Below are 26,273 nucleotides of genomic sequence, written 5' to 3' on the forward strand. Positions count from 1 at the left end.
TGACGACCTCTACAACTTGGTGAAGTTTCGTTACGTTCGGTTTAGAATTGTGACCTGTAGGCCGGTGACAAGCAAACAAACAAACAGGCAGAATAACAAACGCAACCGACCAATAAACTTGAAATATCTTCGATTTTACAAGTAACAAGAAGTAATGGGATCGTCATTAGCAATTTACATATTGGATTAAATTGGTGTGACAACTAATTCCGCCTGAATGGTTGTACCATTTACAGACGCACGCTGGCGCCCTCTGTTGGTCAGAGCAGGAATTTGTAGTTTGGGCAGAGTGTGGAGATAAGTTGCCTATTCCTCGCTGAGGACAACAGGCGATCTGTAATAGCAGGTGGGACGGCCGGTTTAACATTCATCCAAGGGGCGGAACACTTTGTGACGTAACCTCGTGCACGTGAACTGCACCACTCAGACAGTTTATAATTGGGGTGGGATTCGAACCCATGCGAGGCAGCTCAATGGTAAACGCAAAAGATTGTGTGCGTGGAGCCTAACCTCAAACGATCAGCTTTGTTTTAGGGGAACCCAAATCCACGATACGATCCAAATGTGGACTTGTAAAGCTGCGGAGTCAAGGTGGTATCAGAGTAAAGAGTGAATCTGAAAAAGTATCATTCCCTGAAGTTATTTGTTATTATTATTTCGAGAAGAGGCACTTGGTGATTATTACAGCTGGATGTGCCAGCCAGACATCCCCCGTCAAGTTGGGGTTCTCCTTTTCTTGCCACCAATGGCTTGCCATTAATAGGCAGGATGACGAGAGAACATTTAATTTGATTGGCCAATAAAACACTTCTGCTTGGTACAAAATTATTTAATTTTGCTTATTTATCGCCATTTATTTCGCCATTTATTTATCTGTGATATCTAACTTGCACTGGATCACTTGATATGTTGAATTATCATTGGCAAGTCAGAATTCCTTCCTTTAAGCGGATTATTCATCTCGAGAAAGAGGGGAAAGTCACACAAAGCCGAATCTAGTAAGTAGTGATGGGTGGGTGGTCTCGAACTGCAATGTTATGCTTTGCATGACGTCACAGAGTGCTTCAGACCGTTGTCATGGTTTTCAACCCATTGTATGGATAACACCAGTTGTTATCCTTTAAATAAGGGGTTTTTTCTAATTCAATGTCTGGGCTCGTGGAGAGTATTGTACTCTGTGTCGGGTCAGCATGACTTCATTTGGGTCGCAAGGTTGGCGTTGAGCTGTCGAGTCTCGGTTCGATCCACAATGACTGAGTTCTACTGAGTAAACTGAGTTCGAGTAAACTGAGTGTTCATTTACATCCATAGGATGTCAATCCAAAACACCAAAAAGACCCTTAAAGACCCTGAGGGCTCAGTGGACCCAAATTACCCCCAAAGACCCAAAATACCCCAAATACTCAGATGACCGAAAAGACCCGAGGACCCCAAAGATCCAGAGGACTCAAAAGACTCAAATGACCCAAAAGACCCTGAGGACCCAAATGACCCAGAGGACACAAAAGACCCAAAAGATCCCAAGGATGCAAAAGAGCTTGAACACCCAAAAGTCCCAAATGAACCAGAGGACCCAAAAGACCCCGAGGACTCCGAAGACCCAAAAGAAGAGTAATTATGTCTCTTACATTGGAATTGTAGATGGTGGCTGGCAAACCGAACCTCAAGGTCGGTGTATGGAAGCGTATTTTTCATCACAATAAATACAAGGCACAGGGAGGTGACATTCGCTGGGATCATATTGATATAAAGATTGTCATTTGGATGCAGTAACAGCATGGAGTGCTCCATCACAAGCCAGTGCACACTTTTCCCACCAATGGAGACGATGATTGTGGTAATTGGGAATACTAGGGCATTGCCCGTACTATATCTATATCTAAAATTATATCCCCCCCCTCTATTTACATGAAATGGTTTGGTCCAAAGCGAACGGCTTGCGAGTACGGTGACAATCCCCCCCCTCTATTTACATGAAATGGTTTGGTCCAAAGCGAACGGCTTGCGAGTACGGTGACAATCCCCCCCCTCTATTTACATGAAATGGTTTGGTCCAAAGCGAACGGCTTCCGGAGTTTGGTAAAGAAATCGCCATCGCGTGCACAAACGCGCAGGAAAGCGAATGAATCGCAAATTCGTTTTTATTAGTTTTAAAACATAGTTTAACGCCAACATAGTTTGCAAACGTGAAATAAATGAATACGCTCTCAAATGTGCCATCCGAGGCAGAGTGTGTCCGCCACGTTCGGCACACGCGCTAGTTCGCTGCTCTCTGATTGGTTGAATCGTTTTTTGGACATAGCTCGGTAAGTAATTGTCCGATTAATATGAAACCTTGAAAAGGCACATCCTCGGGTCCCCAGCAATATACCTGGCAAGTTAAAAGTATATCGGACCCGTGGTTGTCGAGAAACAGCGGTCACAGACAAACAGACGTACAGACGTACAAACGTACAAACGTACAGAGATTACTGGAATTATAGATAGATTACCTGCATACTGTACAGAAACTTGGAAATATGAAAGTAAACTTGACTGAGTGTTTTGTCTGGATCTTGGGTCCATCATTTCCATCATGACCGTTTATGGATCTCCATCAGGACTTTTACTATGCACAAAATCTGATCGATAATTATTTATCCCTGATTATTTATCCCGTGTCTATATTCACACATTAAACTCTCAAAATGCATATTTTTTGACGAAAAGCCATTCACTATTGCTCAACAATTTTTATTGACAACCTAAAATGTAAACTTGAAACCTTTCTGTCCAGTAGAACAAAAGAAACGAGGGAGTATTGCTTTGCAATACATGTCCTACCGATACGTGATACTTTCAAAGTCCGAAAAGGGCATAACTTTGTGAAAAATTGACGAAACGCCCTGAACCTCGAACTTGTTCTGTAACTTATCATAATAAAGCCATGTACCAAGTTTCAGTTGAATATGTTAGAGGGTATATGAATTTTTTTTTGGAAAACCACTAGCGGGATGGACGGACGGACAGACGGAGAGCAAACCTATAGCCTCCTCCGGTGAAACAAATGTGGGACTAATAATTGAGTTAGAGAGAGGTTATTATATCTGATCATGATCAATCTCTTCACCTTTTGATGAATTTCACTCAGCCAGACATTGAAGGTGGTTTGCTAACCGCCATGGGAACCGAGGTTAAGTGCCCCCCTTGCATTGGGGGGGGGGGGCTTCTAATTGTTTTTCCCTTTTACATCCTTCCATTCTGTCTTCAGGGAATTCCTTGATATTTTCCATGAAGTTAGTAATATGTCTCTTCCACTGTTGGTCGTAATGTAGATATGTGACGTCGCACGTATGTGTAATGTCCAATCACGAAACCACAAATACAAGTGACGTCACCATTGCATTTTTACCTATCGTGGAAAAGGTACACTGCCTCCTCTGTGCAAATTACTGGGAAATTCCTTGAATGAATTTGTTATTTTGTCTTTTTATTATTTTGCTTTACATTGAAGGCTCGTCATGGAGTTTATACATAGATCACATGCAGGACAAAGACTTCAAGATAGATTGGTGTACTTTACATGCATGTATAAGGACATTAGTAGGCAATGGATGAATCAACACATTGTACAAAATTTGAACCTGGGATCCTAAGATTGTGAGGTGTGTGCTCAGATGGGAATGCGAAACAGACCACCTCCGTATTATCGTTGTCCATTTGTCCATTAGGTCACCCCCCCTGTCATCCACCACGTATGCTGTTCGACCGTTATTGTCCTTTCATCGTGTCCTATGTTTACACCCCCAGTGGATTGCGACGACCCCAGCTGTGGTGGCCGTGGCGTGTGCGTGGCCGGTTACTGTTGGTGTCAGGCTGGTTGGGCAGGGCCTCGCTGCGGTCGACCACAGCCCACCTGCCCCGAAGCCTGCTCTGGACATGGCCGATACGATGCGGCTGCCAATTCCTGCCTTTGTGACCCTGGCTGGGAAGGAGAAAGCTGTGAGAAGGGTAAGACTTGTGCTCGTTCATTTTGGACTCAGAACCACTTCTAGAGGACATTTTTTTCCCCCGCAGAGCAGGGGTTGGCCTTTTTTGGGCACCGTGGTTCCCTTTCTGAAGCAATGTTTTATGGCCGGATGCCCTTCCTGCTGCCAACCCTGTTAGTCGCCTCTTGCGACACACAGGGAATTACCAGTGAACTGGTACTCAATTTGCCGACCTCGGAAGGATGACAGGCTGAGTGTGAGTCAACCCCCCTGGCGTTAATTCAGCAATCCACCGGGATTCGAACCCAGGATCCTAAGATCCCAAGCTGGCACCCTAACCGCTAAGCCAACACCAGCCTTATTTTGGACTCAGAGATGTGCAATACTTCTGCCAATAAGCAGATTTCTGATGTGTTCATCAATTGGTCGATTGAAAGGTAAAACATCTTTTCTTCTGTCCCACTGATGACGACATGACAGCACCCTGGTGTTTACAGCTGGTTTCATATATAGGATCTACTGGAAAACTTCTAAATCTTAAACATTGATATCTCATTACCATTTTAAAGAAATTTGTGAATTTTTTTTACTGCAGGTGCACATGTCGATTTATTTAATTTACCCACTTCCATTTTCATCCATTTTGGCACATGTTGACTTTTTCAGGGAGAGCGAGAGAGAGCGAACTGATCTGGATAGCGAGCTAGTGTAACAGTGACAAATGACACGGTGACAAGCATTTAACCTTACCTCTGCATTTAATTTCAACCAATTTATCAATTACACATTGTGAATTGAATGGCTTCGGGCTGTTGCAGCGAGATATCAAATTAATTTTTTTGCATCTCCCTTTGCAACATTCGGAGACAAATTCAAGTTGTTTCCTTGCGCGTCGGTCCGAGTTCTGATTACCTACCGTCTCTGAGTTGTTGTTTTTCAAGCAGTTACATTTTCACGTGTGTTGTCTTAGTGGCTAAATTAAAATCCAAGCAGTCGGGTTTCCATCTGGCAGTGTGAGGGTTTTGGATTGGAATGAAAATTTACTGCTCCTGCTGGGAACCTAGTTTGTCTGGCTCACCCAATTCCTTTAGTTACCAAATTGATCTCTTCATAGTCACCCTTCCACATGTGACCTACTTGACTACCTCTACCCTACTCTCCTCCAGAGGTGTGCGCCCAGGATTGCGGAGAGCACGGCGATTGTGTTCACGGCCAGTGTCGATGCGACGAGGGATGGGTGGGCCCTGAGTGCACTCGTCGCCGGTGCCCACGGCCTTGCGGCGCTCACGGATCGTGCCAACTGGGCCGTTGCCTCTGCCAAGATGGCTGGCACGGCGACAGCTGCTCCATAGGTAGGTGTTCAGCATCGTGTACTTTGCGTAGTGTTCTGTATAATATACCATCTGCCATATCATATTGCTTTTGCAGTTTAAATTAAAATTTACACTTAAACAGCCAGGATTTAAATAATTTCTTGAAAAACAACCTTACTGTCAATGTTAAATGTTCATAACCCAAACGAAATGCACATAAACATGTGGGCACGGACATTTATGCCTTTTTATTAGCATCTGGACTGCAATCGCCGTGTTCATGCTTTGGTTTATCCATCCACGAGGATGTTAAACATTGTGTACAAACATAGTCCAAAGGACTTTCAGGAAGCTTAAATAGGTCACTGTGACCTATTTAAATTGACCTAGTTTTTTGAGAATTCTATCCAATCCTTCTGTGCTATTAGATAGTTATACGATATGAATCGGAATCCTGTTAATGATGAAAAGAAATTCCACCAAACATCGTTGTGGCGACGACCTCATCAGTGTCCAAAATTGAAACTGCAGTGAGATTGCCTTGCTGCCTGAGACCTGCATTTTCATTCATCAGGTAGGATTCAGAGACTTAGATAGTTAAACATCATGGATTTTAATAATAATTATAATAGTAATAATAATATTAGCCATAACACTTGAAAACAGAATATACTGGCTGAATGGCCTTAAGGTATGCACAATCACCTCTGGGCTAATTAGCCTGGGTTCAAATCCTGACCCAGCTATGAACTGTCATCCTGGTGGTTTGCGGGCAGGGCGATTCATCAATGTGTGTTCCATCCCTCAGATGGATGTTAAACTAGGTGTCCCAGATAACTGCCAGCGGTATTTGGTGGATGCTAAAGTTCGTGAAGAGTAGGCGAGTTATCACCGGCACCCTGAACAAATTACAAATTCCTGCCCTGACCTCCTGTGTCGGGGTGGTGGGTGACCCGTCCCGGATTGTAACCTTAGCCAAGAAACTGCTTCGGTAGAACCCACGCTTTGTAGAGCATTGTTCGTGCATTTTAGATGGAAAATCTATTCTATTTTAACGGCAACTCTCATTTGACCGGTAATAATGACTTATACTTGAGTAATCGTATCAAGGAAAAAGGATTTATCATTGTACATTTGGGAAAAATATTTCGTACAAGGATACTGCATGTTGTTGTTTTTTGGTTTGTTTGTTTTGTACCACTGTATCTAACAACAAGTGTTGAGCAAGGATACTGTATCAACAATGCTACTACCGTATCAATGGATGTTTTGTGTGCTTAAACAAAGAAGTATAATAATTGTTTTGTTATCTCCGCCACCAAAGGAGGATGGAGGTTATGTTTTCACCCCTGTCTGTTTGTTTGTTACTTGCCGGAAAAGATTCCGGCAAGTATGTCGGTTGGTTGGTTTGTCTGTCTGTCTGTTTGTGCGCAGTACTACATCTACATCGTTGCACATAGAATCGCCATACTTTGCACACATATTTGTCTTGACCTGGAATAGACTGTGCCCAATTTTTAACTCTGTAGGCCCAAGGCCTCCATTATGTCGTCATAATTCGATAAATCGACAAGTACAAAACTTCATCCAATCAAGATGCAATTTCTTGAGCGCCATGTCGGCATAAACTGGTGGAGAAAAAAGAATAATGATGACGTCATCGGTCACGTGTTTCGGCCGCCATTTTGGAAAAACCGAAAAACTTTGCACCTCTATATCTCTGAAAGTGCTGAATAGAAAAAATTGAGACATGGCTCTTTGTAAAGAACTCTCCATGGGGAATAAAATATGTTAATGATGATGTCATAGGTTCCTCCATTATGACATCATAATTCGACAAGTACAAAACTTCATCCGATCAAGATGAAATTGCTTGAGCATAATCTAGTTGCCCTGGAATAGACTGTGCCCAATTTTTAACTCTCTAGGCCCAAGGCCTCCATTATGACGTCATAATTCGACAAGTACAAAACTTCATCCAATCAAGATGCAATTTCTTGAGCGCCATGTCGGCATAAACTGGTGGAGAAAAAAAAGATAATGTCATCGGTTACGTGGTTCAGCCGCCATATTTTTTATTCCGGCAAGTCCTCGGTCTCTGACCGATTTCTAGTTTGTTTGTTTATTTGTGAACAAACTATCTCAAAAAGTTGTGGACGGATTCCGACGAAATTTTGCAGAGATGTAGCGTATGTGACAAGGACGAAATGATTAGATTTTGGTGAAGATCCGGATTCGGATCCGGCTACGAGAATTTTTTAAGTGATTCTTCACCATTGGGAGATAGGGCCAAAAACTATACATAGCAGGATTTCTCAAGAAGTTGTGGACGGATTTGATCGAAACTTGGTGGACAGGTTGGTTGTCTGACAAGGACAAATAGATTCGATTTTGGTGAAGATCTGAATATGGATTCGGATATGAGAGTTATTTAATTTTTTAAGTGATTCTTCACCATTGGGAGATAGGGCCAAAAACGATACATTGCGGGATATCTCAAAAAGTTATGGATGGATTTGGACGAAACTTAGTGGACCAGTTGGGTGTCTGACAAGAAAGAATCGATTCGATTTTGGTGAAGATCTGAATATGGATTCGGATATGAGAATTATTTAATTTTTTTTCGAAGTGATTCTTCACCATTGAGTGATGCGGCCAACCAGGCGGAGGTATTTTCTTTACTGAGTGCCGTTCTCGTTTCTAAATGTAACAACAATAGATGACGCTTCATGTAAATTCTTTATTTGATGATCTTTTATTTTATATTAAGTGTAAAATTCCCCCAAAGTGGTAAACTACTACCACTCATTGAAATGGAATGTATTGTTTGGAAGCCAATCGAACGTGTTCATGAGGGATCTGCTCATTAGACCAGTGGGATGGTGAGACAGCTCAGTGATGATAGCGTCTTCGATTCTGAGTTGCCTACTCTAGCTTTCAATACCCGATGAAATAGGATCAGACCACAAACTATCCATTCCTCGTGCTTCACAAGCTGGGGTTGTATCAGGAAGTATCTATGAAGGAGGCATTAAATCAGCTCTCTTGTCCGCATTCATGTTGTGAAAGTTGAATATCCCACAATGACTTTGATAAAGAGAAGGCCATTGTGTGCCAGCCCCTTGTCCAAATTTTTATTCATAGATTTTCTGCTCCAAAGTTGCTGTCACTGATCCTATTGGTGCCAGAAGGCAGATTGGCATCCAACTATTAAGGGATACGGATAGAAGGAACATCTTAACGGTGAATAGTACAATATACACATTGATTCTCTTCATTACCTCCGCCATCGAAGGCGGACAGATGTTATGTTTTCACCCATGCTTGTCTGTTTGATTGTCTGTGAGTAGGATATCTCAAAACGTGGACTGATTCGCCCGAAACTTGGTGGATGGGTTGGGTGTATGACAAGGAAAAAATGATTAGATTTTGGTGAAGATCCAGATCCAGATCAGAGAATTTTTATGCCTCTGCCCCCAAAGGTGGAGGCATTATGTTTTCGGATTGTCCGTCCGTCCGTCCGTACGGGCTAAACCTCGTTTTTCTCAGCAACCATAAGTCCGATTGAGACAAAACTTTCAGGGTAGGAGTGACACCCATGCAGAATTTGTTTATGATAATTGTGACGTCATAGGTGACGTCGTATGGCAGCCATCTTGGATTAAACGCAAATAATTAAAAAAATATTTCTCAGAAACTGCTGAATGGAAAAATTTGAAACTTGGCACATTGCCAAGTAATCCCAATGGGGGAACAAAAGCATGATAATGATGACATCATATGTGAAGTGGTATACCAGCCAAAAATGTTTTAATCAAATTCCTTATTATAAAAATCTGAAATTGCATGCACATGATCTATGACCCATTTGTATTGAAATATTAAATTTATGACATCATAGGTCACATGGTTTGGCAGCCTTATTGGATTCAACCGAAAATCTTCTCCCAAACCACCAAATCGATTGACTCGAAACTTTACGTGTGTCATTGACTAGTGTTACGGATTCATCACTTCCGTTGTTGTGGTTTTCATCCACTGTAAACATTTTTGATTCCATGTACTATTATTGTTGTTGTTTAAGGGAAATAGATATTACTATTTTCAAAAGGTAAAAAAGTTAATGTTTTAAATGAAACCGGAACCGGACGACGAAGAGGAAGAAGAGGAAGAGGAGGAAGAGAAGGCGGAGCGAGTGAGTCGGAGAAGAAGCCTAGCTGCTTCGAGGTCTGGAGCGAACGTTGGCGAACGAGAGTCACGAGTGAACTTTGGGTTTCCCGGGAAAGGGATTCCTGCGACAGAGTTGTCATCGCTGTGACAGATAAACCTGCGTGACAGGTTCTGCGGTCGATTCCGAAGAGAATCGTTGGATTGCTGTTACGCCACGAGAACGGGCCGTCGGCCATTTTATCTCGCGCAGGACTTGCGCTTCGCTCAAGGTTTTTCATCTCGCTTCAACCATTTTCACCACATTCAGACGTTAATCTGGTGTGCGTGTGTAACGCGGCTTTTGAGTGCGAAATCTGTGGTTCGCCGATTTGGAGCCGTGGAACGTCCATACCCGAGGGTGTGATTTCCCAGTCGCCTTGAGGGCGTCTTTGCGCAGCTTTGGCAGCGGGACTGTGAATGTCATCTGAACGGGATTCTGGTCTCTATACGACATCGTACGGACGATCACTGGAGTGGATCGACTTTGGCTTGATGCCGGAATATGACTTTGGCTTGATGCCGGAATACGACTTTGGCTTGATACGGGAATAGAGACATTGGGGAATGTTCTTCTTTTCGCTCACTTGGAGCACAGTGAGTTATATTGTACGAACCTGATGGTACCATCATAGGAAATATATATTGGTTGTACAATTGATTACTATTGTTTTTGTGTTGTTATTCTGGTGTGACCTTAATACAATATTTGTTTGTTGGTAACAATTGATGTGGTTTCACCATTGATCTTTGACACAGAATAACACATCTTTCTGCCGTGACTCCTCTCGGGGCTCGGAGGTACACCGTGACCAGGGGGTTTGGGGAGGAGCACGTAATACTAGGCATGGTGATTAAGAGATGATTACGAAAACATCATTGGTCACATGGTTTGGCAGCCATATTGGATTGAAGGAAAATATTAAATAATTGTATCTCTGAAACCACTCACCCTATCGATGCGAAATTTTACAAATATCATCTAACACCACTTTTGCGTATAGTTTGAAAATTATGATGTCATAGGTCACGTGGTTTGGCAGCCATATTGGATAGAAAAACTAACCTTATCCGATCAACACGAAACTTCACAAACGTGATCCCCCTACCCATACATGTGCAGAATGTACATTTTTAAAGGTCATATGTCACATGGTGTGGCAGCCATATTAGCTTTAAAGCCGATATTTAAAAAAAAATCCCTTCTCTGAAATAGCTTCACCGATCGATATGATACCTATCATGGCTGGTGAAAATGTGATACTTGAAAACAAATGAAGGGATTTAAATCAAACCTGTTTATTTTTTAGGACAGTGAATGAGGGCTCCGCATAGTCCCACTCGTTGTGGGACTATGCGGAGGCATATTGGCGACATGGTCGCATTGTCCTAGTTTTATTATTTCTCAGTGATTCTTCACCATTGAGATATACAGTAGGACCAAAAACGATATATAACAGGATGTCTCAAAAGGTTGTGGACGGATTTGGATGAAACTTGGTGGACGGGTTAGGTGTGTGACAAGGATGAAATGATTCGATTTTGGTGAAGATCCGGTTCCGCATCGGAGAATTTTTGAGTGATTCTTCACCATTGAGAGATGTGGCCAAAAAATGACATGTAGCCGATATTTCAAAAAGTTGTGGACGGATTATGACAAAACTTGGTGGGTGAGTTTGTTCGGTCACAATAACAAGCCCATTCGATTTCGGTTCAGATCCGACCTGTCAGTGGGATAAAAAAAACGTAAACTGTTCAGCCTGGTGGAGGTACCGGTATGCGCTCCTGTTTCCCTTTGCATCAATTTCTCAGGCACCGATTTTCCCACATCCCACAAAAGTGCAAACAGAATCACATCCTGCAGTGAATTACATGGAATTAACCTTGTGTCCACTTGCATACATGTACATTGCAGACAGGGGAAGCTGTTTTACTCAAGGAACACTGCTCCTGCTTTTATATTAGAAATATATTTACCTCTATTGTAAAAGCAGGAGCTGTATTCCATCCTCCACCATTCCAATTCATGACCTCACTGAAGGCAAGGAGCAGGAAAAACACGTGTGTCACTTGAGATGGGCATGGAAACTTTGATCTGCTGTCTCTATGGAATGGGTCTGCAGGAGGAGCAGTTTTGTGTCTTCCTCCACCAGGCTTACATCAACATCTGCCTCTTCACTGCTCTCCCTCAAAATTTTATCCCATTTATTGTCACAGATCAGTTTGTCGACCTTAAGCTTTATTCTCTTTTTGAATCTGCAATTCATGTCATCGATTTTTCTCTCTCCGTCTCTTTCTTTCTTCATCTAGCGCTCTATCTCTCAATATATTTCATGTTGTGCTCTTGATTTACATCAAACATTAAGTTGACCTTTGAAATCTGGACAAATTCTCTGGCAACCAATAATAAGTCTAAAGTTACAACTTTTCCAAAATATATGTCTTTTTGTTCTCCTTAGCTCTCTGAACCAATGCTATACCATCAATAACACCTGTAAATCTCGAAGGTATTTCTTCAGTAACAGATCATTATTTCTGCAACTTTTTTCTTGGACTAATTTATTGTTTTTTCTTCGTTGACATTCTGGTGTTGGCAAAGATGTCCAAGAGGGTGACATTGAATACTATGTGGGTGTAGTCCCCAATCTGTGGTCTGCGTAGTGAGAATAATATATCCAAACGGCTTCATTTCACCCAAGATTATTCTCCCCTTTCCTTTTTCTTGTTAAAGTAGGCTTTACACCAAATTTAAAGAGGTCCATAATTGGCCGATATGTTTCTTAAGCACTTATAACATGGATACCAAATTTGAATGTGGATTAACAGAATCGACAAACAAATGCAGAATCAGAGACGCATGACCCTTTTTAATAGAAGATATCCACTCTTTACTTTAAATAAAAGGTAATAATAATAATAATAATGCATTTATTTTATATAGCGCTTTTCAGGAAGCCCAAAGACGCTTTGACAGAGTGCAAAACATAGCGCATAGCAAAACATAAAGACAATTGCAAAAAAAGAAGAATCAATAGGGAAATATTCAAAGCACAAAGGAGGGAGAAGGAGAGGAGATAGTCAGGGGTTAGATGCTGTGGGTTAAATGTTGAATGCAGTGTTGAACAGGTGGGTCTTGAGTGATGTTTTGAATGTGGTGAGTGAGGAGGAGTCTCTGATGGTGTGAGGTAGCGAGTTCCAGAGGGTGGGAGCAGCGATGGAGAAGGCCCTGTCCCCCCAGGATCTAAATTTGGTCCGGATGGGGGGGGTCAGGAGGTTGGTACCAGCAGAGCGGAGGTTGCGGGTGGGAGTGTGTCTGGAGAGGAGGTCAGCCAGGTAGGATGGGGCCAGGTTATGGAGGGCTTTGTAGGTCAAGAGGAGGATTTTGTACTGGATTCTCTGGGAGATGGGGAGCCAGTGAAGCTTGTAAAGGACGGGGGTGATGTGGTCACGGGTCCGGGAATGGGTGAGTAGACGGGCAGCGGAGTTCTGAATGTATTGGAGTTTATTGGTGATTGTTGAGGGTGAACCATAAAGGAGGCTATTGCAGTAGTCCAGACGGGAAGTGATGAAGGCGTGGATGAGGGTTTCTGCAGCCACAGAGGAGAGGGATGGACGGAGACGGGCGATGTTTTTCAGGTGGAAGAAGGCTGTCTTTGTGATCTGTTTAGTGTATTTGTCGAAGGAGAGGGTTTGGTCAAAGATGATGCCAAGATTCCGGATGTGAGGGGAGGTGGACACTGGGAAACCGTCGATGTTGAGGGCAAAGTTATGGGTGGACTTGGTGAGCGTTTTTGGGCCAATGATGATTATTTCAGATTTATCACAGTTAAGTTTGAGGAAGTTGATTTGAAGCCAGGATTTTATTTCAGTGATGCAGTTTGTCAGGATAGAGTGGGTGGCGGTGGAGATGGACTTGGTGGAGATGAAAAGCTGGATGTCATCGGCGAAGCAGTGGAATTGGAGACCATGACGGCGGATTAAGTGACCGAGGGGGGACAGGTAAAGGATAAAGAGGAGGGGGCCAAGAACTGAACCTTGGGGGACACCTTGGGGGAGGGGAGCAGTGGGGGATTTGCAGTTATTGATGGAGATGAACTGACGTCTGTCAGAGAGGTATGATTTAATCCAAGAGAGGGCAGTGCCGGTAATGTTAAAGGTGGTTTCAAGTCGGGTGAGGAGGATGGTGTGATCGATGGTGTCAAAGGCAGCGCTGAGGTCGAGGAGGATGAGAATGTTGAGGTTGCCAGCATCAGAGGAGAGGAGAAGGTCGTTGGTGATTTTGAGGAGAGCAGTTTCAGTACTGTGGTTGGACCGGAATCCGGATTGGAATGTTTCATACAGGTTATTGGCAGAGAGGTGATGCTTGAGTTGAGTGGCTACAGCGCGTTCCAAAACCTTTGACAGAAAGGGTAGGTTGGAGATGGGTCTGAAGTTATTTAGGGTGTCAGGGTTTAGTCCAGGTTTTTTCAGAATGGGGGTAACAGCAGCAATTTTGAGGGATGGTGGGACGATGCCTGTAGACAGGGAGGAGTTTATTGTTGCAATGATAAGTGGAGAAAGAGCAGGAAGGGAGGCCTTGACAAAGCTGGAGGGGATGGGGTCAAGAGTGCAGGTGGCAGTTTTCATTCCGATGAGGAGTTCAGAGAGGTCAGTAGGGGAGACTGGGGAGAATTGAGACAGGGGATGGCAGGATAAGGGGGGGCAGGTGGTTTGAGGGGGAGCGGGTGCGGCGGTGGTCAAGCTGTTGTAGATGTTTTCAATTTTGCGTTGGAAGAATGAAAGGAAGGAGATGCAGTTGTCTATTGTGAATGACTGGGTGGTGGTGTTCAGGGGGCTGAGGAGTTTGTTTATTGTAGAGAAGAGTGCTTTTGGGTTTCCGGAGCCAGAGTGGATAATTTGAGAGTAGTAGGCGGAGCGGGCGCGGGAGAGGGCATCTTTATAGTGTTGTATGTGGTCCTTGTAGGCCTGGGAGTGAACTGTGAGACCTGTTTTATTGCGGAGTCTTTCAAGTTGGCGAGCACGAGTTTTCATTAGGCGGAGCTCAGGGGTAAACCAGGGAGCAGAATGGGTGAAAGAAACTGTTTTGGTTTTTATAGGCGCAATTTGGTCAAGGCAGGAAGAGAGAGTGTGGTTGTAGTAGTCAGTGAGGTCAGAAGGGGTGTGGAGGTCAACGAAGGGAGAAGTGGACATTTTTTCAGAGAGGGTCGATGAGAATGAGGCAGGTGAAAAAGCGTTTAGCTTACGGAAGTTGATAGTGCGATAATGCCTTGGTGCTGGGGTGGGGATGTTGATGGTCAGAGTGATGGCTAGGTGGTCAGAGAGAGTGAGGTCGGAGCCAGAGAGATGGTGCAAAATTAGTCCAGTAGAGCAGACAAGGTCCAAAATGTGACCACGGTTATGGGTAGGAAAGTTGACATGTTGAGTGAGGTTAAAGCAGGTGAGTAAATCAGTGAAGTCAGTGGTTAGCGTGGAGTCAGTGGAGTCCATGTGGATATTGAAATCACCAAGGAGGAGGATTGAGGGGGAGAGGGAACATAGCTGGGTCAGAAAGTAGGAGAAGTCAGACAGGAATGATGGGTGTGGTTTGGGAGGGCGGTAGACAACAGCCATGACTGACTGTGTGTGACCAGAGAGTTTAAAAGCCAGGTGTTCAAATGATGGAGCAGATGAGATGGAGATGAGGTTGGTCTTGATGTCTTGTCGGTGAATAACGGCAATTCCACCACCTCGGCCCTCCGAGCGTGGTTTATTGATGTAAGAATATCCATTGGGTGTGGTGAGGTTGAGCGTGTAGTAGTCCAGTGGTTGTTGCCAGGTCTCAGTGAGACAGAGAAAGTCCAGTTTATTTTCCAGGATGTAGTCGTTCAGGATGAGGCATTTGTTGTTGAGGGACCGGGTATTGAACAGGGTGAGCTTGATGTTGTTTTGTACGGCGGGTATGAATCCAGGTGATTTGGCCAGGGTTCGCAGACAGGAGGTGCGATTTTGTGCGTTGTTGTGACCAGGTGTGTTGGGACGATGAGTGGGAGTGCGCTGAGCCGACCAGAGGATGGGGATGGAGTGACCTGATTGTAAATAAACAAACTTACGACCGGAGCCACGGTGAATGTACCTGGGTCGACGCAGGAGTCCATTCGATCTGATTGCAGAGATGCATGATGGGGTGGAGCGGGTTTTAAGCAGGAGAAGCCTTGCGGCAGAGTACCGCAGAGCCATGCCAGCAGGAGCCATGCCATGCAGGAGCCATGCCAGCAGGAGCGAAGGCAAAGCGAGCACGCGGCCAAGGGTGAGGAGGCGAAACAATCGACACAACCAACGGGAGTGGGCCCGAGGAAACAGCGATGGAGCCGAGCAGGTGAAGCCCGGAGCAGCAGAGCAGAGCCGGGACCGCGCAGAGGAAGACTCAATGGCCATAAATCCGCCACGACCACCAGGAAAGCAAGACACGGACAATGGTCCAGTCAGAGAAGCGGCGAGCAAACGACGCCAGCGTCCTCTCACGACCGGACCGGAAAACGGAAGGTACCCCCTAAAAATTATCCTGCACCCCCTTTTTATTTTTAATAAAAGGTAAAAATGACTTACTTAACCACAGATCCTCAGACAATAAACCACGACCTCTCATTATACACCCACATAGCAAGATTGACCTCCAAAGTCATCCCTGGAGTGAGCATCCTCCACCATTCCAATTCATCAACTGAAAATCCAGAACTACTCACAGCCTCGAAGTCCGTTGCGTGTAGCTCAATGGAGTACAGCTCTCCCTTATAGGCAGGATTCCCATCATTACTTCTGTCTCTCTCGGAATCTAAAGCTGAACATTATTAGAATATCTCATGACAAGGCCAAAGCACAGGGTCTGTTTTTTTTCACATGGCAGGTTGGCGGTCTCTGTATTTAGCTCACCTGGAACGAAGTTCAGGGGAGCTTGAGCGATAGCGCGTCGTCCGTCCGTCCGTCCATAAACACTTGCAACTTCTTCTCCGAAACCGCTGAAGGGATTTTGACCAAACTTGGCACAAATTATATTTGTTATGTTGTGACTAAGGTTTGTTCACGGCATTAAAAAAAATCGAAGTCTATGGGGGTGTACGGGGGGGTCAAAGTGGGTCCAGGTTTGACCCCCCCCCCCCCCCCTAAAATAGGAATTTGCTTTCTTCTCTGAAACTACACACACTATTTCGATGAAACGTTACCACAACCTTCACCACCCGTGATGTACCAAAGTATGTTCACGGCATTAAAAACAATCTGCCTCTTTGGGGGCCTATGGTGGGGGGTGGGCCCAAAATATACTGGGGATGAGGGGGGTACCCCCAAAATAGGTATTTTTTGTTTGTTTGTTTAAAGTCTTATGATTATGTTAGTATGATTCTACATGCTGCCCTGTTTCTAGAAACCATTCAAATTGGTTTAAAATACCTTTAGTCAGTTCAGTATACTGTTTGTTCTACCAGGTGAGGCCAGGGGTATTGCCCCTATGTTTTACCATCTCTTCTCCAGTCAACCTCCTTCTGCTCTCTTGGGCCTCTAGTCGTCACCAGCTCCTCCAGAAAGCATGTGTCCCTCCCGTAACCCCTTCCAGGTTGTGAAATCCAAGCTTATTGTACACCTCAATTTCTTCATTCCTGATATTTTCTCCCATTGTGGTACTTCCTTCCTGAAGTGGTTCAATCCCATTCTTCCCTCCAGCACTTCAAGCATCCGGTGCACTGTCACCTCATAACATACCCCATCCCTTCCTGCCATCTTTTGTACCCCATTAACTCCACCTAACGTCCTAACCCAACCCTTTTACCTTCAGGCCACTGTTTTTCCTGTTTGTTCATTCCTTGCTTGCTTGCATCCAACTGCACTCCACCGTCTGTTACCTTCATATCCTCCCTCGCTCTTCACTGAACATCAATCTTGTATAGAGAAAAAAAACACAATAAATTCATGGTATAGAGATTTTAATGTTTTTAAGAGCATTTCTTCAACCATTTTGCATTTCTGCAATAACATTAGAAATTGAAATTCCAACGAGTATAAATTCGCTGTTTGATTTGCAAAATTGAGAAAAAACTGTATGGTTGCAGGTAGAGGAAGCATGATAACGCTGTTTATCTGTTCGGTCGCCATATTGGATTGTAGCGAACCTGCTCATTTTGTCAGACTCCAAGTTATATGTTATCAAAACAACATGACTACCTATAAACTCATGTGTTTGCCATAAACATTTCCATAAACTTATAATGAGGCCATCAGAGTATTTTTCATGCTTTAAAGAGACCTCTGGAACAAACTCCTGAAATGAATGTTTGAAGCTCCCTTTCTTAATCACCTTTGACATAATGTTTTATCAAACAGCGTTAAAATGCCTATTTATTTCATTAATATCGCAAAACTTTTGACAGGAAACGAATTTTGCTTGATTCAGAAATGTTTATGAATATAATTTTTAAAAAGTACTTGATCACAAGAGGAGTCCAATTGGCCTATCCACCCCGTGATCTATTACCACATTCATTTAATCTATTAATTTATCCACCTAGTACTTGATAGTTGTTGCTAAAAGTTCCTACTGTCTTTATTTTTCTGGAGTTGTTGAAGCATAAAAGTTTCAAGCACGTTCGATCTATTCGGATAACTTTTCTTGCAAAAAATTAAGACTCTGCTTCTTTTAACAACCCCAATCAATGTCCAGCTTCTTGTGTAGTCGACCTAGGGAGAAGTTTGTGCCTGAGTGGTTAACGAACCGGATGGCCATGCCTGACGTTTGACTGAAGGTGATTTGGACAGGAATTTGTAACTTGTAATTTGTTCAGGATACATGGCCATAACTCCCCAACCTTTTGTTGAAAGACACAGTGAGATCTTTAATGTCCACCAACTAATGCTGGCAGATGGAAAACCCAGCTGAACGTCCATCTGAGGGACAGCGCACATATGCCTCACACTGTCTGTGAAACACGAGGATGATGGTTTATAGTTGGGCCCCAGAAGCATCCTCACCTAATCTTTTATCCAAGTATCTTCTGGAGCCATTTAAAGAATATCCAGTAAGATGAAAATCCAGGGACATGTTAAAAATTTACTTCCTGATTAAAAGCTCTTGCATGTTGCAATATTGCCTTTAGAGATAAATGGACACTTTGTTCCCACACAAAGAACATGATCCCTAACCCCTTAGTATAACTCTATTATTTTTACTTTTTATGTATGAGATGTTTTTACAATCAGTTTTATTTTTTTCCTTGTTTGTCTGTCTTTTTGTTTCTCTGGGAACAGGATATCTCAAAAAGTTGTCTGGATTTCGACGAAATCTGGTGGACAGGTTGGGCGTGTGACAAAGGCAAAATTGTTAGCTTTTGGTGAAGATCCGGATCCGGAGCCAAGATTTTTTTCTAATTTATAAGTAAATCTTTCTTTTCCATTGAGAGATATGGCTAAAAACAAAATATAGCATGATGTCTCAAAAAGTTGCGGACGGATTTGGACGAAACTTGGTGGATGAGTTGGGTAGGTGACAAGAACAAGCCGATTTGATTTTGGAGGTCCGGATCGATATCCGGCTTGTCAGTGGGATACAAAACGTAAACTGTTCAGCCTGGCGAAGGTATGCGCTCTACGGAGTGCCGTTCTAGTTGAATACTTTATTCATTTATTACTTGTTAAATTTTCCTTTCCCAACAAAATATCATCTCTTAAAAGTAGCCGTAACATTGCTTCAAATAGCCACGAATATAACAATGTCCGTATCCTTTTCAGTATCCATCTTTGTAATTCCATCTGTGCTTCTTCAATGAAGAGTTTGGAAGAATGATAATACAGTATGTGTTTTCTCACATGACCAAAACACTCTGATTTTTAAGATTAAGCGTCACAATTTGTGAGATAGAATAATTTACTTGGCAGAAAATGTATCATCATCATGAGTACTATCCGTTTTCTCGCTATCTTTAACTTCTTTTTCCACCTATTCTTCATCCTCTTTTGCTTTTTTGTCATTATCAACATCTTGACCAATTATTGAGCCATCGCTTCCCCCACACAGGATATCAAGCATACCGTATGAGGTCTATCAATAAAATTCCAGGATTAAAGCTATAGAAAATTTTATTGTAAACATACCAATTATGTTTAGTGGTCACCTTCAAAGTAATCTCCCTGGGAGTCTATACACGTTTTGCCAACATTACTGGCATGCTTCAAAGCACTCTTGGAAGCCGTTGTCTGAAAGGCCATTTAGCTCAATGATCACGGCTCTCTGGGTCACTTATATTGATGCAAAATTAGTTCCTTTCATTGAAGTTTTGGACATTGGTCAAATCGGACCACCATTCTCAATGAGATCATTGAGATTCTCAATTCTCAATTCTCAGAGTGAGATGTGCATGGAAGAAGTTTCGGGAACTGAGTGGCGTGCTGATGAGGAGGGGAGTGTCGTTGAAGCTGAAGGGAAAGGTGTATGCTGCATGTGTGAGAAGTGTTATGATTTATGGGAGCGAGACATGGGTAATGAACGTAGAGCAGCAACGAAGGCTGGAAAGGGTGGAAATGCGAATGGTTTTGTGGATGTGTGGAGTATCTTTGAGAGAGAGGAAGATAAATAATGAATTGCGAAAGATGATGGGAATAGAGCCTGTGATTGATGCTGTGAAGAGAAACAGGTTGAGATGGTTTGGTCATGTGTTGAGGAAGGATGAAAGTGACTGGTTGAGAAGAGTGATGGAAATGAATGTAGAAGGAAGTCGAGGATGGGGAAGACCGAGAAAGACTTGGCTAAAGATGGTGGAAGAAGAAATGCGGGCAAGGGGGTTAACAAGGAGAGATGCAGAAAATAGGGCAAAATGGAGAAGATTGTCATGGGGACCGCAAGGCTAACCCCCGCTCTAGCAGGGAAAATGGCCTTAAAATGCATGTTGTTGTTGTGTATTCTCAATCTTTCAACATTTCTATCAGTTTGGCAATTGATGGGCGTCTCTACCACATATCATCATCCATGTACCTTCTTCCTTCTGCAAACCTCTTTGCCATCTCAAACACACGTGATTTTGGCATCGTCCCCATACACCAGCTTCAAATTGTCGTTCTACCAAAAACTTGATGATAATTCTCTGTTCCATAAATTTGCCGTTCATCTTCAGAACATGATTGCAAGATTTATAATTTTAACACAACTCCAGTATGGCTACAACACACAACCAATCGATGCAACGGTACTGACAGGAAGATGATGATGCACGTCCAATAATGAAACCCAAGTCAGTGCTGCCACCTGTCGAGAGAAAAAAACATCAATCCTGGAACTTTATTGTCAGACCTCATATATTCATCTGGCTTTCTTTAAATTCTTATATCTGAGATTACTTTTTCAAAACGTGAAACCAATAAGATTTGTCTGAATTTATAAAAGGCCTCTATATTTTGTCAACTTACAACCTCATCATTATTTAATGTTTTGATTAAATCAGCATTTGTAGGTTTATGAACACCAGTGTAAAGCCACTCCGAAATATAAAATCTCCCATATTGATAGTGTAGACCATATGTAATAAAATATCGAATATTTATGCAAACAACCAAATTTTGAACACAAATTTTGTGTTCAAGGTTATTTCTTTCAAATACATAACCTTGAACACAAAAATGAGAATTTTCTGAAAGCTTCCTGCCATTTATGTATCAGTAATATTTATGTTTCAGAAATATGTGAAAGATAAACATGATGACATGAAATATCTGCCATTCTTCCTGTTGCTAAATTGGTTGCAGGAAATGTGGCTTTAGTCTATGTTCCCCTATAGTCTCTGATTGCAGACTAGGCCGAGGAATGTGTTCAGTTCACCTCACCACGTTTTGTCAATGTTTGAATTAGCTTTTCTCACTAATTGTCTATAAGGTGGAAGTGAACCGTGTTAATCGCTACAAAACATAATGTTCCATATTATTAAAGGCCCAATAACACCATGACACTTTTTAATGGTTTGGAATTTGCAAGGGGATATCAAATTTGTAATGGCTTCAAGTAAATTTAAAGCATTATCACTAAAATGTAGATTTGAAAAATAAATATCCAATCGTGTTCTACACACTCATGAAATTTTTCAGCTAATCGTTTATCCACAAGACAGAACGTGTTTTCTTCTGAGGAAAAGAGTGGGGAATTCACCAAAGTTGCGTTTCCTGCTCGAGTATGCAATTGCTTCACATACATTTATGAATAATAATGATAATGAGGACCATATTATTTACAGAGCTTTGTGACTTATCACGACTTGTCATAGAACATTTATTGGCTCGAACTAATCCTGGATGGGTCACAACTCCAAGTACGATACACAAATGAAGGTGTTTTGAGCAGAAATTAGTAATTTGTTCAAGATGTGATATTTCACCTCTTCTTCGCAAAGGACACCATGGGATCTTTAACCTCCACCAATTCAATCTGCAGTGCCTTCAGAAAGTATTCACACCCCTTGACTTTTTCATATTTTGTTGTGTTACAGCCTGAATTTAAAATGGATTAAATTGAGATTTTTCATCACTGATCTACACGTAATACCCCATCATGTCAAAGTGTAAAGATATTTTTAGAAATTTTTACAAATGTATTGAAAATGAAACACAGAAATATCTAATTTACATAAGTATTCAATCCCCTGAAGCCTCGTTGAATTAACAGCGGGCGGCTTGACTCAGCCTGTCATCCTTCCGAGGTCGGCAAATTGACCTCCAGCTTGCTGTGATGAATGAGCCATTTGAGTATCCTGCGTCATGGTGGCGACCCTTCCAGGATTGTGCCCATTAGCCAAGGAAACTGCTTCGGCAGCCCTATGCATCGTCATAGTGCAAAAAGGAATGGTCATCATTCAATCCCATGAGTCAATACTTCAGAGAAGCACCTTCGGCAGCGATTACTGCTCAAGTCTTCTTGTGCATGTCTGCCTCAGCATTGCACATCTGGATTTGGGGAGTTTCTCCCATTCTACCTTGCAGATTTGCTCAAGCTCTGTCAAGTTAAATGGGGAGAGTTGGTGAACAGCAATCCTCAAGTCCTTCCACATATTCTCAATGGGATTTAGGTCTGGGCTTTGGCTGGGCCACTCAAGGACTTTCACGTTCTTGTTCTGAAGCCATTCCAGTGTTGCTTTGGCTGCATGCTTGGAGTCATTGTCCTGAAGGAACGTAAATCTTCGCCACAGTCTAAGGTCTTTTGCACTCTGAAGCAGGTTCTCTTCAAGGATTTGCCTGTATTTGGCTCCATTCATTGTTCCTTATATCCTTACAAGTCTCCCAGTCCATGCCACTGAAAAGCATCCCCATAGCATGATGCTGCCACCACCATGCTTCACGGCAGAGTTGGGTGTTGAGCTGTGCTTGGTTTCCGCCAGACGTAATGCTTTGCATTCAGGCCAAAGAGTTCAATTTTTGTTTCATCAGACCACAGAGTCTTACTCCCTCTGGCTCTCAGAGTCTTTTGTGTCCCTTTATGCAAACTCCAGGCATGCTGTCATGTTCCTGTCTGGCAACTCTCCCATAATGCCTAAATTTGTGAAGTGCTGCAGAGACTGTTGTCCTTCCGGCAGGTTCTCCCATCTCAGCCAAGGACCTCTGTAGTTTTGTCAGAGTGGTCATCGGGTTCTTGGTCACCTCCCTGACCAAGGTCCTTCTTGCCAGGTTGCTCAGTTTGCTCGGACAGCCAGCTATAGGGTGAGTCTGCTTAGTTCCATATTATTTTCATTTCCTAATAGTGGAGCTGTAGCAACACAACACTGTGCTCTTGGGAACTATCAACACTATTAGAAATTGTTTTATACCCTTCCCCAGATCTATGCCTCCTCACATTTCTATCTTGGACTTATGGTAGAGTGCTTTGACATGAACTGTCAACTGTGGGACCTTATATAGAAAGGTGTGTTTCTAAATCATGTCCAATCAATTGAATTGGCCACAGGTGGACTCCAATAAAGTTCTTTAAAATTCATTTGTAAAATATTTTTAAAATCCACTTTGATATTATGGGGTGCAGTTCAGTTCATTGACTTTGATGTGTAGTTCAGTGACAAAAAATCTCAATTTAATCCATTTTTAATTCAGGCTGTAACAAAAAAACATGAAAACGTCAAGGGGTGTGAATACTTTCTGAAGGCACTGTATTAGTTTCCACTTAGTACTTGATAGTTATTGCAAAATGTTCCTACTGTCACAAATGCCGTTGCACAAATGTTCAATTACATTGTTTCGATTCGGATAACTTTTATTGTGCAAATGAAGTCTCTCTACTTCTTTTAACAACCCCGATTGACTTCTAGCTTCTTGTCGGATTCGATGAATGAGCAGATCCCAGTGTTGGTGGACGGCTTAACGTCCATCCGAGGGACGTGGCACACATCGATGCCTCAATGTGAAACACCAAGATGGGGGTTTATATCTGGGATTGGGATTCAAACCCAGGTTAGACAGCTCAGAGGCGAGTGCGCACACCTCCAGGATGTCCTGGCAGCCCACATGGATATGAGCTAATACACTTGAAATATACAAAAGGAATTTGAGAAAATGTTAAATGAATGAATAAAACATTAACTTTGAATGAACGAAATGTATTCCATTATTTGAGTTTGTTGTTTTTGTAATTAATTTCCAGGCAGTTTTTGAGGTGCAATGGATATCCTTGTTCTCACGGGTAACATATTCTATTGTAAATATTGAAATCGTGAATATCACGTTGAATGAAAGTTCCTTATTTAGCCGAGGCAGCCGTTATGAAGGTAGTTATCTATTATGTCTCCAGGTAATATTATTTGGGTATTTTTGGAATCACAATGGAAATGTTCACCGGACCGGCTGATGGTGGTGCTCATATTGCCTGGTTTCTTTTATAAACTGTAGGAATACATAAAGCACTTGATCATGGGAAGCTTTAGCACACCGTTTGGCATAAATGATCATTACAGAGTAATTCAAATGTGCGGAAAATACATTTATGATGTTTTATTGTTCTCTAGTGCACTGTTGTGTTCTACTCATCAGCAATCTGCTATTTCTATACATTCTTCCTGATTTAATGATTTATTCGTCTCATTGGTTGTGGTGCCTCTGTCTTTTTACAAGCTTACTATCTGGAAAACGTAGTTAAAGGTAGGTGTTTCTGTAAACTACCCCACTGTATATTTCACTGTACACATATCTATACCTTTGCCTTCCCCAAATGATTCTGAGGGGTAATGAAGAGGTTCTACAAATGAGACACTCACAATAGTCCAACACGTACAAACATTTATTTTCATTTTTCAAAACCAATAATATCTTTTTATTAATAGAGGGGAAAATACCTTGGCTTGTCTCAATGGACATTTGTGATCCATGGATGATCTCATTCTCATTCACTGTGTCTGTGTGTGTGTGTGTGTGTGTGTGTGTGTGTGTGTGCATACATTCATGCTCCCTTCATGAGCCTTGGATGACTGAAGAGTAAAAGGATTGTACTATATGACAGATAAACATTTGAAGGATATGTTACATTATATTAATATGATTTATGCTAATATGGTGAAATACCATGGTGAGAAATTATATTGCTTAATTATAACCTTGAAATTATTTATCATGAAGTCCACAAGGAGCTGAAGGGTTTTTCTAGACCTAGAGCTAACCTCTTCACGGAGTAAACATGTTTGTGGTGTTTATACAAAGGTATACAAGAGGATCTTTAGGAAAAATGTGCAACTCAAGCTTATCTCACAGATGCTCCATGGGATCGGGATCATATGACCGATGGCCTAAAAGACACCTGAGGTGTTTGGACCTGTTGGCCGAATGCATTGTAATATTCATTTTTTGGGTGAAGTTTTGCAGTATTTAACCAGACTCCGTGTTGCAATGGTTTGAAGGTCCACTCTGAGTCTGGGAGGTCATCAGTTCGAACCCCGGCTGAATCATACCGACGACTTAAAAAAGGGGCGTGCTCCTTCCTTGCATGACGCTCAGCATTTAAAGGATAGAAGCATGGCCAAACGACCATTGTGAAGGCCTTGATAGGCATAATGGCCTCCTTGTGCACTGAAGACCCTTGTAAGGGAAGTCTTATTGGTGGGCGGACTTGATTTCGAGACTTCCTGCCATCAAACACTTCCGTTGTTTGAGCATCTTGTCTTTTTGATGACATTATAATAATAATAATAATAATTCATTTATTTTGTATAGCGCTTTTCCAGAAGCCCAAAGGCGCTTTGACAGAGTGGCAAACATAATGCATAACAATACATGAAAACAACAATTGCAAAAAGACAAGAATCAATAGGGAAATATTTAAAGCAAAAAGAGGGAGAAGGAGAAGAGATAGTCAGGGGTTAAATGCTGTGGGTTGAATGTTGAATGCAGTGTTGAATAGGTGGGTCTTTAGTGATGTTTTGAATGTGGTGAGTGAGGAGGAGTCTCTGATGGTGTGAGGTAGTGAGTTCCAGAGGGTGGGAGCAGCGATGGAGAAGGCCCTGTCCCCCCAGGATCTGAATTTGGTCCGGATGGAGGGGGTCAGGAGGTTGGTACCAGCAGAGCGGAGGTTGCGGGTGGGAGTGTGTCTGGAGAGGAGGTCAGCCAGGTAGGATGGGGCCAGGTTATGGAGGGCTTTGTATGTCAAGAGGAGGATTTTGTACTGGATTCTCTGGGGGATGGGGAGCCAGTGAAGCTTGTAAAGGACGGGGGTGATGTGGTCACGGGTCCGGGAATGGGTGAGTAGACGGGCAGCGGAGTTCTGAATGTATTGGAGTTTATTGGTGATTTTTGAGGGTGAACCATAGAG

General features: G+C 42.6%; 2 protein-coding genes across 2 annotated transcripts in view; both read left to right on the forward strand.

The window, feature by feature from the left end:
• Nucleotides 1-26,273, forward strand: part of LOC137439600 (teneurin-3) — a 449,998-nt gene that overhangs the window by 213,852 nt on the left and 209,873 nt on the right. Inside the window, exons 10-11 of the mRNA XM_068135512.2 lie at nt 3,790-3,990; nt 5,135-5,320. Coding sequence (XP_067991613.2) covers nt 3,790-3,990; nt 5,135-5,320 — 387 coding nt within the window. The remainder of the gene's footprint in view (nt 1-3,789; nt 3,991-5,134; nt 5,321-26,273) is intronic.
• Nucleotides 12,433-26,273, forward strand: part of LOC137439605 (THAP domain-containing protein 1-like) — a 270,238-nt gene continuing 256,397 nt past the window's right edge. The window contains exon 1 of the mRNA XM_078768168.1: nt 12,433-12,613. The gene's annotated coding sequence lies outside the window, so the exon portion shown is untranslated. The remainder of the gene's footprint in view (nt 12,614-26,273) is intronic.

This window comes from Myxine glutinosa, chromosome 14 (assembly GCF_964187855.1).
Source record: "Myxine glutinosa chromosome 14, kmMyxGlut1.1, whole genome shotgun sequence".
NCBI classification, from domain to species: Eukaryota; Metazoa; Chordata; class Myxini; order Myxiniformes; family Myxinidae; genus Myxine; species Myxine glutinosa.